Below are 13644 nucleotides of genomic sequence, written 5' to 3'. Positions count from 1 at the left end.
GATCACACCTCTGATTTCCCAAGACAAATTCTCGAATCTCAGTATCCCACTCTGCAAGGTGGCAATTAGAGGTCAATCACTTCCATTGGGGCCAAAGAAAAACTTGATGGGCAGGTCACTTCCCGATCCTTGCCAGGAGCTACTCTCCTCTGAACCAATAAAATTATTCAACAGATTAACATCCACACACTCCTCTGCGAAAATTGTGTGCAGTAACCCTCCAAGCACTCTGTGTTCCTCCAACTCTGGCCTACTGTGCATCCCCCATTTTTTTCACCCCCACTATTGGCGGCTGTGCCTACAGTTACCTGGGCTCTAGGCTCTGGAATTCCCTTCCTAAACCTCTTCACCTCTCTCTCTCTCCTCCTTTAAGATGCTGCATAAAACCTACCTCTTTGACCAACCATTTGGTCATCTGTCCTAACATCTCCTTCTTTGGCTCAGTATCGGTTATTGTCTAATTGCGCTCCAGTGAAGCGCCTTGGCACATTTTACTAAGTTAAAGGTGCTATATAAATGCAGGTTGTTGTTATAGTTCCAGGGATAAACAAACACATTCCTACCGTCTTCTCCACCTGTGTAACTATTTCTAACATAGTTTCTCTGTATTTGATATCCGGGGCCGAAATTCAGGGTCTGTATAAGGCCCATTACCGCCGTTTTGCGGTGGCCATGCGGAGGAATCGAGTGGCCGCCACATTGCATTCCATTGGCCGCCACGACCCAAATTCAGCTCAGAGATTTTTCGGCCTGTCCCCACTTCCGCCCCACTGCTGCCAACCGCCGCAAGCGCGTCATCAAAGCGCGCACCACCACTATTCCTCACCTCTAGCACACTCCGCCCCAAATTTACCTTGAAAAATCGTCGAGCCGCCGCACAGGGTCCCCGACAGTTTTTTCTGTCGGTACACCTTGTCTGCTCTCTCTGCCCTGGCGCTGTGGCGGCCATTAAAGGCGAGGGCCCAATGCCGCGGCCGCCATTTAAATTTTTTTTCTGTGGGCCGACTTCCATGTCAGCCGGACTGTTGTGCCGCCTGGTTCGGCCGGACCCCCTCGGGTGCCAGGCCGCTGGCCTGGCCGAAACCCTCCCTGGTGGCCCAGTAGGTTGATGTCTGAAAATGACGAACGTTCTCCCCTTTAAGTGAAGGGGAGAGCATGGTGACGCACACGCACAGTCTTCCCACCACCCCCCCTCCTCTAAGACACTCCTTAAAACCTTCCTGTTTGACCAAGTGTTTGGTCACCGTTCCTGTCTCATGTGTCTCCATCGAAATTGGAGTAGTGACACTCCTACAAAATATCACTATGATAAAAGGAACTATATAAAATCAGCAAGTTGTGTTACAGCATTTCCTTCACCTCTGTTGCAACACAATCATTGAAATGCATGAAGACAATTTGCTCCCTAGGTATAAACAGAATTGAAATTAGAGTAACAATGGCGGAGACTTGGTCCCACCCCAACATCCGCCCCTCACCAGGACTTACCGCCGCACTTCCGCCCCCATTATGACCGACTTCTGGTCCAACGTGAAAAAAAGTTTAAAGTGGAGAAAATTGCTCAGAAGGCCTTCCCATCGCTCCCGGCGGTAAAGAAAAAAGTAAAAAATCATGGGTGTGCCAGCTTTCTGGCGTGCCTGAATTTCGCCCCCTCGGGGCCCCCCCCCCCCCCCCTCCCCACCGGATTGTTCACTGCAGCTGCAGACTATGTTAAGCATTGATTAAATTCTGAGTGTGAGAGGGTTAAACTCGAGCAGGGAGCTCGAGTGCACAGAAGCTTTATCCATTTTAAACTGGGGATCAGCAAGAGAACTGCCACAGAATGCGAGCCAACTCTGGAACAGAGCTTAAGGAGATGTGAGTGATTTGAACTGTTCAAAGGGAAAACTTGACTCAGCTCAAAGTTTCCATTCTACCCCTGAAATAAACCTGGCACACCACAGGTCATTGGAGAGCTAAATAGGCATAATTTGCGATTTTGGCTTAGCTCTACCTAACCACCTACATTTGGATAAACTTGGATTTCCGCGCTCCGATTTCAGCTCAACCCACTAGCGTAATGTCGTGGCTGCTCATTTTGCATCTTCTGCTGTCACAGGTTCAAGTTTCAGCTGCTCCAAGTGTCAGCAGCTTCTTTGGTCCTGGGGAATGCCCGTCCCAGCTCTACAAAGGTTCCCATGTGCAACCACGACATATTAATAAGGAAAATAGCAAATGGTGTTCCATTTGACATTTTTAATCCTCTCTATATTCAAATGGAAAATGCTGGCTACAATGATTACTGTTTAGAAAATGTCCACGATGTGCTAAGGTGAACCCTGAGTCAGTGGCAATTACTGACAGCCAGAGAGAGGAAGAGGGAAAAGCTGATAGAGAATAGGCAAGGCAAGAAAAATCATAGCAGGCTATGAGAACTGGACTTGCTGGATAGCAGTGAGCAACAGAGACTCCAGGTATATTTTCCCTTTCCTATCCCAGAGACACTAGACTGGAGGTCATTTTCAGTTTTGCTGCCTGGGTGGAGCGGATCACCCACCTTTTATAAAACTCCTTTGATTTTAATTCCATTGATTTTCAACCAGCAAAATTGAAAGTTGTCCCCACTGAGTCTAATTGTTTCACTCTTACTGGCTAAGATCAAAGTAACATTGGCAGATGCCTGGGATCAGGTTGTATATCAGCCTCTCAGTCTCAGTTGTTGCATGACGCAAAGAGATTAGGAAAAACAATGGGGAATAAACAGAACGCGTTTTACCCTCAGAAGAAAATACCACCATGGTGCATCAATCCAGTGGCTGCAGTTCCAAGTTATTTCTCTCCTGCTGTGAACTTTCAGTGTTGATCGTCTGTTGTACCAGCCATTTTTACCACTAAGGACTTGCCTTTTTACCTTGATATGAAACTTGTTAGATATAATATTTAGCCAATGGGATTGGTTAGTATCATCAATCATTCCCGTCTCCATTCCTCATGAGTTATGCAGTCAGATTTAGCTGTCATACTGATATTCTTAATGTGTTGATGTATATTCTCTACTTACTGGCATTTAAGAGATTGGTTCTCGATGGTATCTTAACTGAACAGAAAGGGATTTTGCCAATACTGTAATATTGTTTTCTGAATTTCTTTCTGTCTTTCTGCTACCCTCCTCCACCCACCCCCGCCCCCCCCATTCCCATTATTTAGTCTCTCATTTTGAGGCCATCCTGAGGGGGAAGAGCACACTTTCAATCTGCCCTTCTCAGCTATGTTTTGGAATTCGCCTCTTTCCACTACTGACATTAGAATAGGGTGTTAATTCATATACCAGAATCCAACCGTCAGAATGTCACACGTAGTGTCACATAGACATCCAGCAGTGGTTTTCCCATTTCACAGGACTGTACTGAAATAGTACCTTCCCCATTTAATCTATTTTGCCATAAGTATGTCATCTGGTGACCCAGACTCTCCTTTTACACATTCAGCATGGTATGTCAGTGCACTGACAAGAAGTGTGATCTTTCTCTCTCGACAAGTTCTGGGCCTGACCTAATGCCTCTTCATTACAGTGGAGGAATGTTCTGTGTGCCAAGCACCAAGCACCCACACACCTGCGCCTATTACTCCTTCTTGGAGCTCCAAAGTTCTTCAATCTGCTGCCTTCTGTCAAAAAGATTGCAACATAAGCAGCAAATGCAATAAGCTGACTGGCTCGGTACTAAATGTACAGAATCCAGTGAGGACTGGCAGTTCAGATTGAAGAGATACACCTGAAATGCTCTAACATGTGACAAATGTTCCCCTCCCTTGTTGGTGCAGTTAAAAATAAAAGAGCATTAGAATCCCAGATGCAACACCTGACCTTTCACTTCCTCCCTTCCCACTGTCCAGGGCCCCAAACACTCCTTCCAGGTGAAACAGCGACTTACTTGTACATCTGTCAATTTAGTAAACTGTATTCACTGCTCACGGTACAGGCTCCTCTACATTGGGGAGACCAAATGCACATTAGGTGACCACTTTGCTGAACACCTCTGTTCAGACTGCAAGCGTGACCCTGTCGCTTGCCATTTTAATTCTCCGCCCCACTCCCACTCTGAGATCTCCATCCTCGGCCTCCTACACTGTTACAATGAAGCTCAATGGAAGCTCGATGAACAGCATCTCATCTTTCGATTAGTTACTTTACATTCAATTCAACACTTTCAGACTATGAACTTTGCTTCCATTTTTTTGGACAGGAGGTGCTGGTAGTCAGTCTGCTGGCGCCATTTACAGCTTCTCTAGACCCATCTTTAGTTTCTTTACTTGTCCCATTACCATCTCCTTTCGCCTTGCATCATTCTCTCTTTTCTCATTTAATCTCTCCTGCCTTCCACCCTATCACAGGCCTTCTGCATTGTTCTTTCCTCCCCTCCCCCCCTTTCCCTGCCTCTGTAATTACATCTAACATTTTCCAGTTCTGAGGAACGGTCATTGACTTGAAACGTTAACTCTGTTTCTCTCTCCACACTGCCGCCTGACCTGCCGAGTATTTCCAGCATTCGCAGTGTTTTGCTTTTGTTGCAATATATTAGAATCCCAGCACTGGATGCCACCTTGTAATAACATTTCTAGATTTCCTCTTGTTCAGTTGACCACAAGTTGGTGTTAGAAATGGAGTTATGCTTTCCACAGACCTTGAAGATGTGCCTTCTATTACATTTTAATTTGTGACAATGATCACTTTGTGGGGTAAGGAAAATATTGCTCAGCCTCACTGAGTAATGAAAAGGTTCTTGTTGTGTATCTGTAAAGCATGCACTCCCATGTTCCGCCACCAGGGAGCTCATGCCCTGAAGTCCCAAGGGATCCCAGCATCCCTTGGGAGCACTGTATATAAGCCGGCCCCTAAGGCCTGTTCCTCACTCTGGAGTGTCTTATTAAAGACTGACGTCACTGTTACTTTAACCTCCCTGTGTGCAGCCTCATCTGTGTTAGGAACACAATAACTGGCGACGAGAATACGAATCCAATGCAAAGATGCAGCAAACTGCGGGCATCCTGGAGAAGTTCTCGGAGGGTGAGGACTGGGAAGTCTATGTCGAGCGGCTAGACCAGTACTTTGTAGACAACGAGCTGGACGGAGAAGGAAGCACTGCAAAAAGGAGAGCGGTCCTCCTCGCGGTCTGTGGGGCACCGACCTACAGCCTCATGAAGAATCTTCTGGCTCCGGTGAAACCCACGGATAAGTCATATGAGGAGCTGTGTACACTGGTTCGGGAGCATCTTAACCCGAGGGAGAGCGTGCTGATGGCGAGGTATCGGTTCTACACGTGCCAGCGATCTTAAGGTCAGGAAGTGGCGAGCTACGTCGCCGAGCTAAGGCGACTTGCAGGACAATGTGAGTTTGATGGCTACCTGGAGCAAATGCTCAGAGACTTTTTTGTACTGGGCATTGGCCACGAGACCATCCTACAAAACTTTTGACTGTAGAGACACCGACCCTCAGTAAGGCCATTGCGATAGCACAGGCGTTTATGTCCACCAGTGATAACACCAAACAAATCTCTCAGCACACAAGTGCTAGCAATGTTCATAAATTAACTGGAACTGTGTTTGCGAGCAGAAATGTACAAGGCAGAATCCACGAGTCTGCAACTGCCAGCAGGCCTCATGTGACCCAGATGACTCAGAGTTCCCAACAAAGAATGAATGCAAGGCAATTCACACCTTGTTTGCGTTGTGGAGGCTTCCATTCATCCTATTCATGCTGCTTCAAAGGGTATGTTTGCAAGAGCTGTGGAACAATGGGGCACCTCCAACGAGCTTGCAGACAAGCTGCAAACTCTGCAAAACCTGCTAACCACCATGTGGCAGAGGAAGATCGGTCCATGGTGGATCAAAGCAATTTCGAGCCTCAGAGAGAGGAGGCAGATGCTGAAGTACATGGGGTGCACACATTTTCGATGAAATGTCCACCTATAATGCTAAACGTAAAATTGAATGGCTTACCCGTAGCCATGGAACTGGACACTGGCGCTAGCCAATCCATCATGAGTAAAAAGATGTTTGAGAGATAGTGGTGCAACAAGGCATTCAAACCAGCCCTGAGCCCCATCCACACGAAACTGAGAACATACACCAAAGAGCTTATCACAGTCCTGGGCAGCGCCACCTACGAGGGCACGGTGCATGAACTGCCACTCTAGATTGTCCCGGGCGATGGCCCCACACTGCTTGGAAGGAGCTGGCTGGGCAAAATCCGGTGGAACTGGGATGACATCCGAGCGCTATCACATGTCGATGAGGCCTCATGTACCTAGGTTCTTAACAAATTTCCTTTCCTTTTTGAGCCAGGTATTGGAAACTTTTCCGGGGCGAAGGTGCGGATCCAATTCGTCCCAGAGGCACGACCCACTCACCACAAGGCGCGAGCGGTACCTCTCATGATGAGGGAGAGAGTGGAAATCGAGCTGGACAGGCTGCAATGCGAGGGCATCATCTCCCCAGTGGAATTCAGCGAGTGGGCCAACCCGATTGTTCCAGTACTCAAAAGTGATGGCACGGTCAGGATTTGCGGCGATTATAAAGTAAATATTAATCGTTTCTCGCTACAGGACCATTACCCGCTACCTAAGGCAGACAACCTATTTGCGACGCTGGCAGGAGGCACGACATTCACCAAGCTCGACCTGACTTCAGCCTACATGACGCAGGAGCTGGAGAAGTCTTCAAAGGGCCTCACCTGCATCAACACGCACAAGGAGCTGTTCATCTACAACAGATGCCCATTTGGAATTCGGTCGGCTGCAGCGATCTTCCAGAGAAACATGGAGAGCCTACTCAAGTCGGTACCACACACGGTGGGGACACCGCCGAGCACCTACAAAACCTGGAGGAGGTCCTCCAGCGACTGGATCGCGTAGGGCTGCGACTGAAGAGGTCGAAATGCGTCTTCATGGCAACAAGTGGAGTTTTTGGGGAGAAAGATCGCGGCGGACGCTGTTCGGCCCACAGCCTCTGTCTTGGCGGCTATCAGGAACGCGCTCAGGCCACAGAACATCACGGAGCTGCGGTCATTCCTGGGACTCCTCAACTATTTTAGTAACTTCCTACCGGGGTTAAGCACCCTTTTAGAGCCCCTACATCTGTTATTGTGCAAAGATGAGAACTGGGTATGGGGAAAAAAACCATGTAATTGCTTTTGAGAAAGCCAGAAACATTTTATGCTCCAACAAGCTGCTTGTATTGTATAACCCGTGAAAAAGACTTGTGCTAGCATGTGACGTGTCGTCGTACGGAGTCGGGTGTGTATTACAAGCTAACATTGCGGGGAAGTTGCAACCTGTCGCCTATGCTTCCAGGAGCTTGTCTAAGGCTGAGAGGGCCTACAGCATGATTGGGAAAAAGGCATTAGCGTGTGTACTGGGGTAAAGAAAATACATCAGTACCTGTTTGGCCTCAAATTTGAGCTGGAAACCGATCACAAGCCCCTCACGTCCCTGTTTGCTGAAAGCAAGGGATAAATACTAATGCCTCAGCCCGCATACAAAGGTGGGCACTCGCGTTATCAGCGTATAACTATACCATCCGCCACAGGCCAGGCACCGAGAACTGTGCGGATGCTCTCAGTCGGCTACCATTGCCCACCACGGGGGTGGAAATGGCAGAGACTGCAAACTTGTTGATGGTGGGGCAGCCCGTAGACTTGTTGATGGTCATGGAAGCATTTGAAAATGATAACTCACCTGTCACGGCCCACCAGATTAAGACTTGGACCAGTCAAGATCCTCTGCTGTCCCGAGTAAAAAACTGTGTACTGCATGGGAGCTGGGCCAGCATCCCCGTTGAAATGCAAGCGCTAATCAAGCTCTCTGACTTAGAGTCCTGTGTACGGCAATGCAGCGTGTGTGCTCAGTTGAGCAACGTGCCCAGAGAGGCACCACTAAGTTTGTGGTCCTGGCCCTCCAGACCATGGTGGAGGATCCATGTCGACTATGCAGGCCCATTTCTCGGTAAAATGTTCCTGGTGGTGATGGATGCTTTTTTAAAATGGATTGAATGTGAAATAATGTCGGGAAGCACCGCCACCATTGAAAGCCTGAGGGCCATGTTTGCCACCCACGGCCTGCCTGACATACTGGTCAGTGACAACGGGGCATGTTTCACCAGTGCCGAATTTAAAGAATTCATGACCCGCAATGGGATCAAATATGTCACCTCGGCCCCATGGGCAGGCAGAGTGGGCAGTACAAACCATCAAACAGAGCCTTAAGCGAGTCACAGAAGGCTCACTCCAAACCCACCTGTCCTGAGTACTGCTCAGCTACCGCACGAGACCCCACTCGCTCACAGGGGTGCCCCCGGCTGAGCTACTCATGAAAAGGACACTTAAAACCAGACTCTCGCTGGTTCACCCCAACCTGCATGATCAGGTAGAGAGCAGGCAGCAGCAACAAAATGTAAACAGATGGTCGCGCCACTGTGTCACGGGAAATTGATCTGAATGACCCTGTGTATGTGCTAAACTATGGACATGGTCCCAAGTGGATCGCGGGCACGGTGATAGCTAAAGAAGGGAGTAGGGTGTTTGTAGTCAAACTAGACAATGGACAAATTTGCAGAAAGCACCTGGACCAAACGAGGCTGCAGTTCACAGGCTGCCCTGAACAACCCACAGCAGACACCACCTTTTTCGAGCCCACAACACACACCCAAAGGATCAACGACACCACGCCGGACCAGGAAATCGAACCCATCACACCCAACAGCCCAGCAAGGCCAGGCTCACCTAGCAGCCTTGCAGGGCCAACAACACGCCAGCCCAGCGAGAGCACAGCCAACACACCGAGGCGGCCCACCAGGGAAAGAAATGCTCCCGACCAACTTGCAAATAGTTTTCACTTTGACTTGGGGGGTGGGGTGATGTGTATCTGTAAAGCATGCACTCCCATGTTCCGCCACCAGGGAGCTCATCCCCTCAAGTCCCAAGGGATCCCAGCATCCCTTGGGAGCACTGTACATAAGCCGGCCCCTAAGGCCTGTTCCTCACTCTGGAGTGTCTTATTAAAGACTGAGGTCACTGTTACTTTAACCTCGCTGTGTGCAGCCTCATCTGTGTTCGGAACACAATAGTTCTAACTTTAAAGAGATTTTTTTGGGGGGTGTGGGGGCGAGTGAGGCAGTGAACAAGGGCTGGAGGTTGCTTCTATCTCTTTTATTCGCTTTGCCCTCACCACACAGCCTTCTCCTGATGTGTAAGCTGCCAATAATCTTGTAACCGGCTACCAGGAAGTAAATAAAGTGTCCCAGCAGGTGAGGAAAGTGAGACTCTTCCTCTCATTTTTGCACCGTCCCTTGTCTGAAACCCCCTGATCTTCACATGGCACCCCACCCCCTCTACCAGTATGCCTCAAGAGGGAACGTGCAACATGCTGGCAGTAATGGACACAAGCCCAAATCCTGTCCCTTCACATGCCCCAGCACACTACGCTGCCATTTAATAATTTTAGCTACATCTTCCTATAGTGTCTCCCTGGTCCCCTCCCCCTGCCCATCACACACATTGATCGTTCCTGAATGTTTTGGACAATTCCTGCTTCCTTCCACAGCTCACTGGCTCTTCTTCCTCAGGGATATCCTACATGCCTTTGCATCTGTCACATGGCTCTCACGTCCTGGATTATCCTGCTCTTTTTTCATTTTAGAGTCACCTGGGTTTCCCTGTGCATAGTTAGCCTTCTACATTAATCCATTTCTAAAACACAAGACTTTGCGAAATTCCTACACAAAAGAGTGAGTTTATGTTTTGAAATATCCCCATTGTGCATGTCAGCTAGTGACGGTCATTCCCCAGGTGTGCAAGGTGCCCCACCTGCCTACAGCATGCGAAGCGGGTTGTCATGGCCATTGACACGTAACAACCAAACAGCTCATGTATTTTTCCAAAGACAACCAGTTATTTTGGGGGGAAATTCTTTGCTGAATAACGTCATGTTTTTCTTTACAGTCTTGCTGCTGGAATGTTAGCGGGCCTGCTGACAGGACAGGAGACCCACACCTGCATCAGGATGGGGCTGTTGGCTGCCAGCTACTCGCTCAGGTCACATGAGGCCATCTCCACATTGATCAGCGCAGACAATGTGAACCCACAGAAGGTCATTGACAGAGTATGGCAGAAGCCAACGTACCATTTCAAGGACCAGCCACCCACCAACAGGGAACTATAACCCCCGGAGACTTGGTCAGGTGGCAACATGCTGGGTTGGGATTGATGAAAAATACCCAGATGTTAAACCATAATTTTCTGTCCTATATTATAAAACAATGTAATATGATGGAGGAAATGTGTGATAGGATAGGTATAAAAGTGTTCTCTTGAAGTCAGCTCAATGGATCCTTAGTTAAATAATTATGGAGAATCATGATTCCAATTCCAAAGAATCCACACCATCAAACTGCCCAGAATTTAACACAAATTGACACAGAATTGATCTTCTGCATCAGGAATGGTGGTGTGGTAAGTAGGGAGCACTCCGACACCACCCACAGAGACTGGGTCCAAGGTACATTGGAGGCCATTTTCAAGCACCTGTGCAGTAACCTAGCAGAGTAGATAATCCACACATTATAGAACCCACCTGGTTTTTGTTCCATTTAAATAACTAGGTTGAAAATCGTACAGGTTGTACAACAGGTGGATGATCAGCTCCACTCTGCGATGTCACCCCCTTCCCCCCCCCCCCTCCCACCCACCTGCCAAGCAGTTGAAAATGACACCCACTGTTCAAGGACAATCGTGGGATTGCTACTTTACACATAATTCATGCTATACTGACTGAGGAAAATTCAATGTGGACACTGGGGGCAATATCTGGAAGAGTTTATTTTCCCAATATTGATATCATTGACTCTGACCAATGACTCCAATCCAAGTCCATCCACTTTTTTCAGACTGTACTACCTTGATGTATACAACCTAAACTTGCTCTTAAATAAATTACTTCAGAACATAGCATTACCTGCTTTGCTTGACTTCATTTGAATCTTTTTAATTGTTAGGGAGGGTTTCACCATAATTAATAGATGGAAGATGTCATAGCCCACCAGTGAGATATGATAAATAATTTTGCTCAGGTGACTAACCAGACAACTCAACAATTGACAAGCTAGTACAGAGACATCTGCTCTGCTCCAGAGAATGAGGCAAATTATTGTTACCATGTTAGTACCAGAACCTGAGCTGAATACTGATTCTCCATTTCCTAAGCATAAATTTTAGCAGCAAATGCAATTAATTTGAATGTAACTGTTGTTGATAAATGTGACTATCACATATAATTGCTGAGCTTTTCAGTACCCCTTTGGCTCTGCCAGATATTGGACAACACGTGTTATTTTCAGTAGGTTGTTTCATAACACATACAGAAGTGTTATATCAAGCAACACATCGTATTATACTACATGCTCCCTACCTGTTAACACACAACTATTGGGTAGGTTTCATTTGTGGTACATTCTCTGACTCCCCATCAATTCAGAGGTTCTCATTATTCAATTCCATCCACTCTTTGACCAATGACTCCAATCCAAGTCCATCCATTTTTTTCAGACTGCACCACCTTGCTGTATACAACCTAAACTTGTTCCTAAATAAATTACTAAATCTTCGGGCCGATTTTCAGCTTTCGGCAAAATCGGTAGTGATATGCGAAACTTACTGTTTTGGCTGCGCTACCGTTTTCAGGCCGAACTTTCCGGCTTTACATCTGCACCACGGTAAGGGGGCGTTGCATGAGGATTCGCGGTGCAAAAACGCGAGTTTCGCCAAATTTAGTCCGGGTCCGGGAGCGCTGCAAGAGAAGTCTTGGGAGGGGGAAAAAAATTGAAAAGCTAGCAAATCGCTGAAAAAGAATTTAAAAATAAAAAATTTAACTTACCTTTTTTTGCAGGTTTTCATACTTACCACTGCTGCCAGAGCTGCACCGAAAGGTTTGACCTGTCGGTATTCTGGGCGTGGCGTACGGGTCGAGAGAGTGCCGAAAATACAAAGCAAACGCAATCCGCGTCATTGTACATCAGCGCACCTCTCCCTGGCAGGACAGGTGCAGCATCCAGAATCCGGAACCCTCGGGACTGAGGCCGTTCCGGATTTTGCGTTTTGTCGGATTTTGGAACGTCTTTCTGACGTCATGAATCCGGAAACACTCGAGCCCAGGTTTGGGTATTTCCGCATTTCGGAACGTCAGAAAACTGGGGGTGTGCTCATCGATGAGCTGTTCGGGTCGCTGGATGAGGCATCGCCACCGTGGAAGTGTTCGGGCGGGGCCTCACCACCGTGGACGTGTTCGAGCAGGGCCTCGCCACCGTGGAGTTGCTCGGGCAGGGCCTCGCCACCGTGGAAGTGTTCGAGCGGGGCCTCGCCACCGTGGAAGTGTTCGAGCGGGGCCTCGCCACCGTGGAAGTGTTCGAGCGGGGCCTCGCCACTGTGGAAGTGTTCGGGCGGGGCATCGCCACCGTGGACGTGTTCGAGCAGGGCCTCGCCACCGTGGACGTGCTCGGGCAGGGCCTCGCCACCGTGGAGTTGCTCGGGCAGGGCCTCGCCACCGTGGACGTGCTCGGGCAGGGCCTCGCCACCGTGGAGTTGCTCGGGCAGGGCCTCGCCACCGTGGAAGTGTTCGAGCGGGGCCTCGCCACCGTGGAAGTGTTCGAGCGGGGCCTCGCCACCGTGGAAGTGTTCGAGCGGGGCCTCGCCACCGTGGAAGTGTTCGAGCGGGGCCTCGCCACCGTGGAAGTGTTCGAGCGGGGCCTCGCCACTGTGGAAGTGTTCGGGCGGGGCATCGCCACCGTGGACGTGTTCGAGCAGGGCCTCGCCACCGTGGACGTGCTCGGGCAGGGCCTCGCCACCGTGGAGTTGCTCGGGCAGGGCCTCGCCACCGTGGAAGTGTTCGAGCGGGGCCTCGCCACCGTGGAAGTGTTCGAGCGGGGCCTCGCCACCGTGGAAGTGTTCGAGCGGGGCCTCGCCACCGTGGAAGTGTTCGAGCAGGGCATCGCCACCGTGGACGTGTTCGAGCGGGGCCTCGCCACCGTGGAAGTGTTCGAGCGGGGCCTCGCCACCGTGGACGTGTTCGAGCAGGGCCTCGCCACCGTGGAAGTGTTCGAGCGGGGCCTCGCCACCGTGGAAGTGTTCGAGCGGGGCCTCGCCACCGTGGAAGTGTTCGAGCGGGGCCTCGCCACCGTGGAAGTGTTCGAGCGGGGCCTCGCCACCGTGGAAGTGTTCGGGTGGGGCCTCGCCACCGTGGAAGTGTTCGGGTGGGGCCTCGCCACCGTGGAAGTGTTCGGGTGGGGCCTCGCCACCGTGGAAGTGTTCGGGCGGGGCCTCGCCACCGTGGAAGTGTTCGGGCAGGGCTCCGCCACCGTGGAAGTGTTCGGGCAGGGCTCCGCCACCGTGGAAGTGTTCGGGTGGGGCCTCGCCACCGTGGAAGTGTTCGGGCGGGGCTCCGCCACCGTGGAAGTGTTCGGGCGGGGCTCCGCCACCGTGGAAGTGTTCGGGCAGGGCTCCGCCACCGTGGAAGTGTTCGAGCGGGGCCTCGCCACCGTGGAAGTGTTCGGGTGGGGCCTCGCCACCGTGGAAGTGTTCGGGCAGGGCCTCACCACCGTGGAGTTGTTCGCGCGGGGCTT

General features: G+C 50.0%; 1 protein-coding gene across 5 annotated transcripts in view; it reads left to right on the top strand.

The window, feature by feature from the left end:
• Positions 1-13644, top strand: part of LOC139280792 (uncharacterized) — a 228693-nt gene that overhangs the window by 140651 nt on the left and 74398 nt on the right. Inside the window, exon 19 of one of the 5 annotated variants that reach the window (XM_070900495.1) lies at positions 9974-10948. The exons of 3 other annotated variants lie outside the window; for them this stretch is intronic. In XM_070900495.1, the coding sequence (XP_070756596.1) occupies positions 9974-10193 (220 nt within the window). In that variant the 3' untranslated portion in view covers positions 10194-10948. Of the gene's footprint in view, positions 1-9973; positions 10949-13644 lie in introns of those variants that run through there. One more of the 5 variants, XM_070900493.1, reaches the window with a different exon arrangement.

This window comes from Pristiophorus japonicus, chromosome 15, assembly GCF_044704955.1.
Source record: "Pristiophorus japonicus isolate sPriJap1 chromosome 15, sPriJap1.hap1, whole genome shotgun sequence".
Lineage (NCBI taxonomy): Eukaryota > Metazoa > Chordata > Chondrichthyes > Pristiophoridae > Pristiophorus > Pristiophorus japonicus.
The sequence above is the reverse complement of the archived record's forward strand: the minus strand, read 5'-3'. Positions and strand labels throughout refer to the sequence as shown.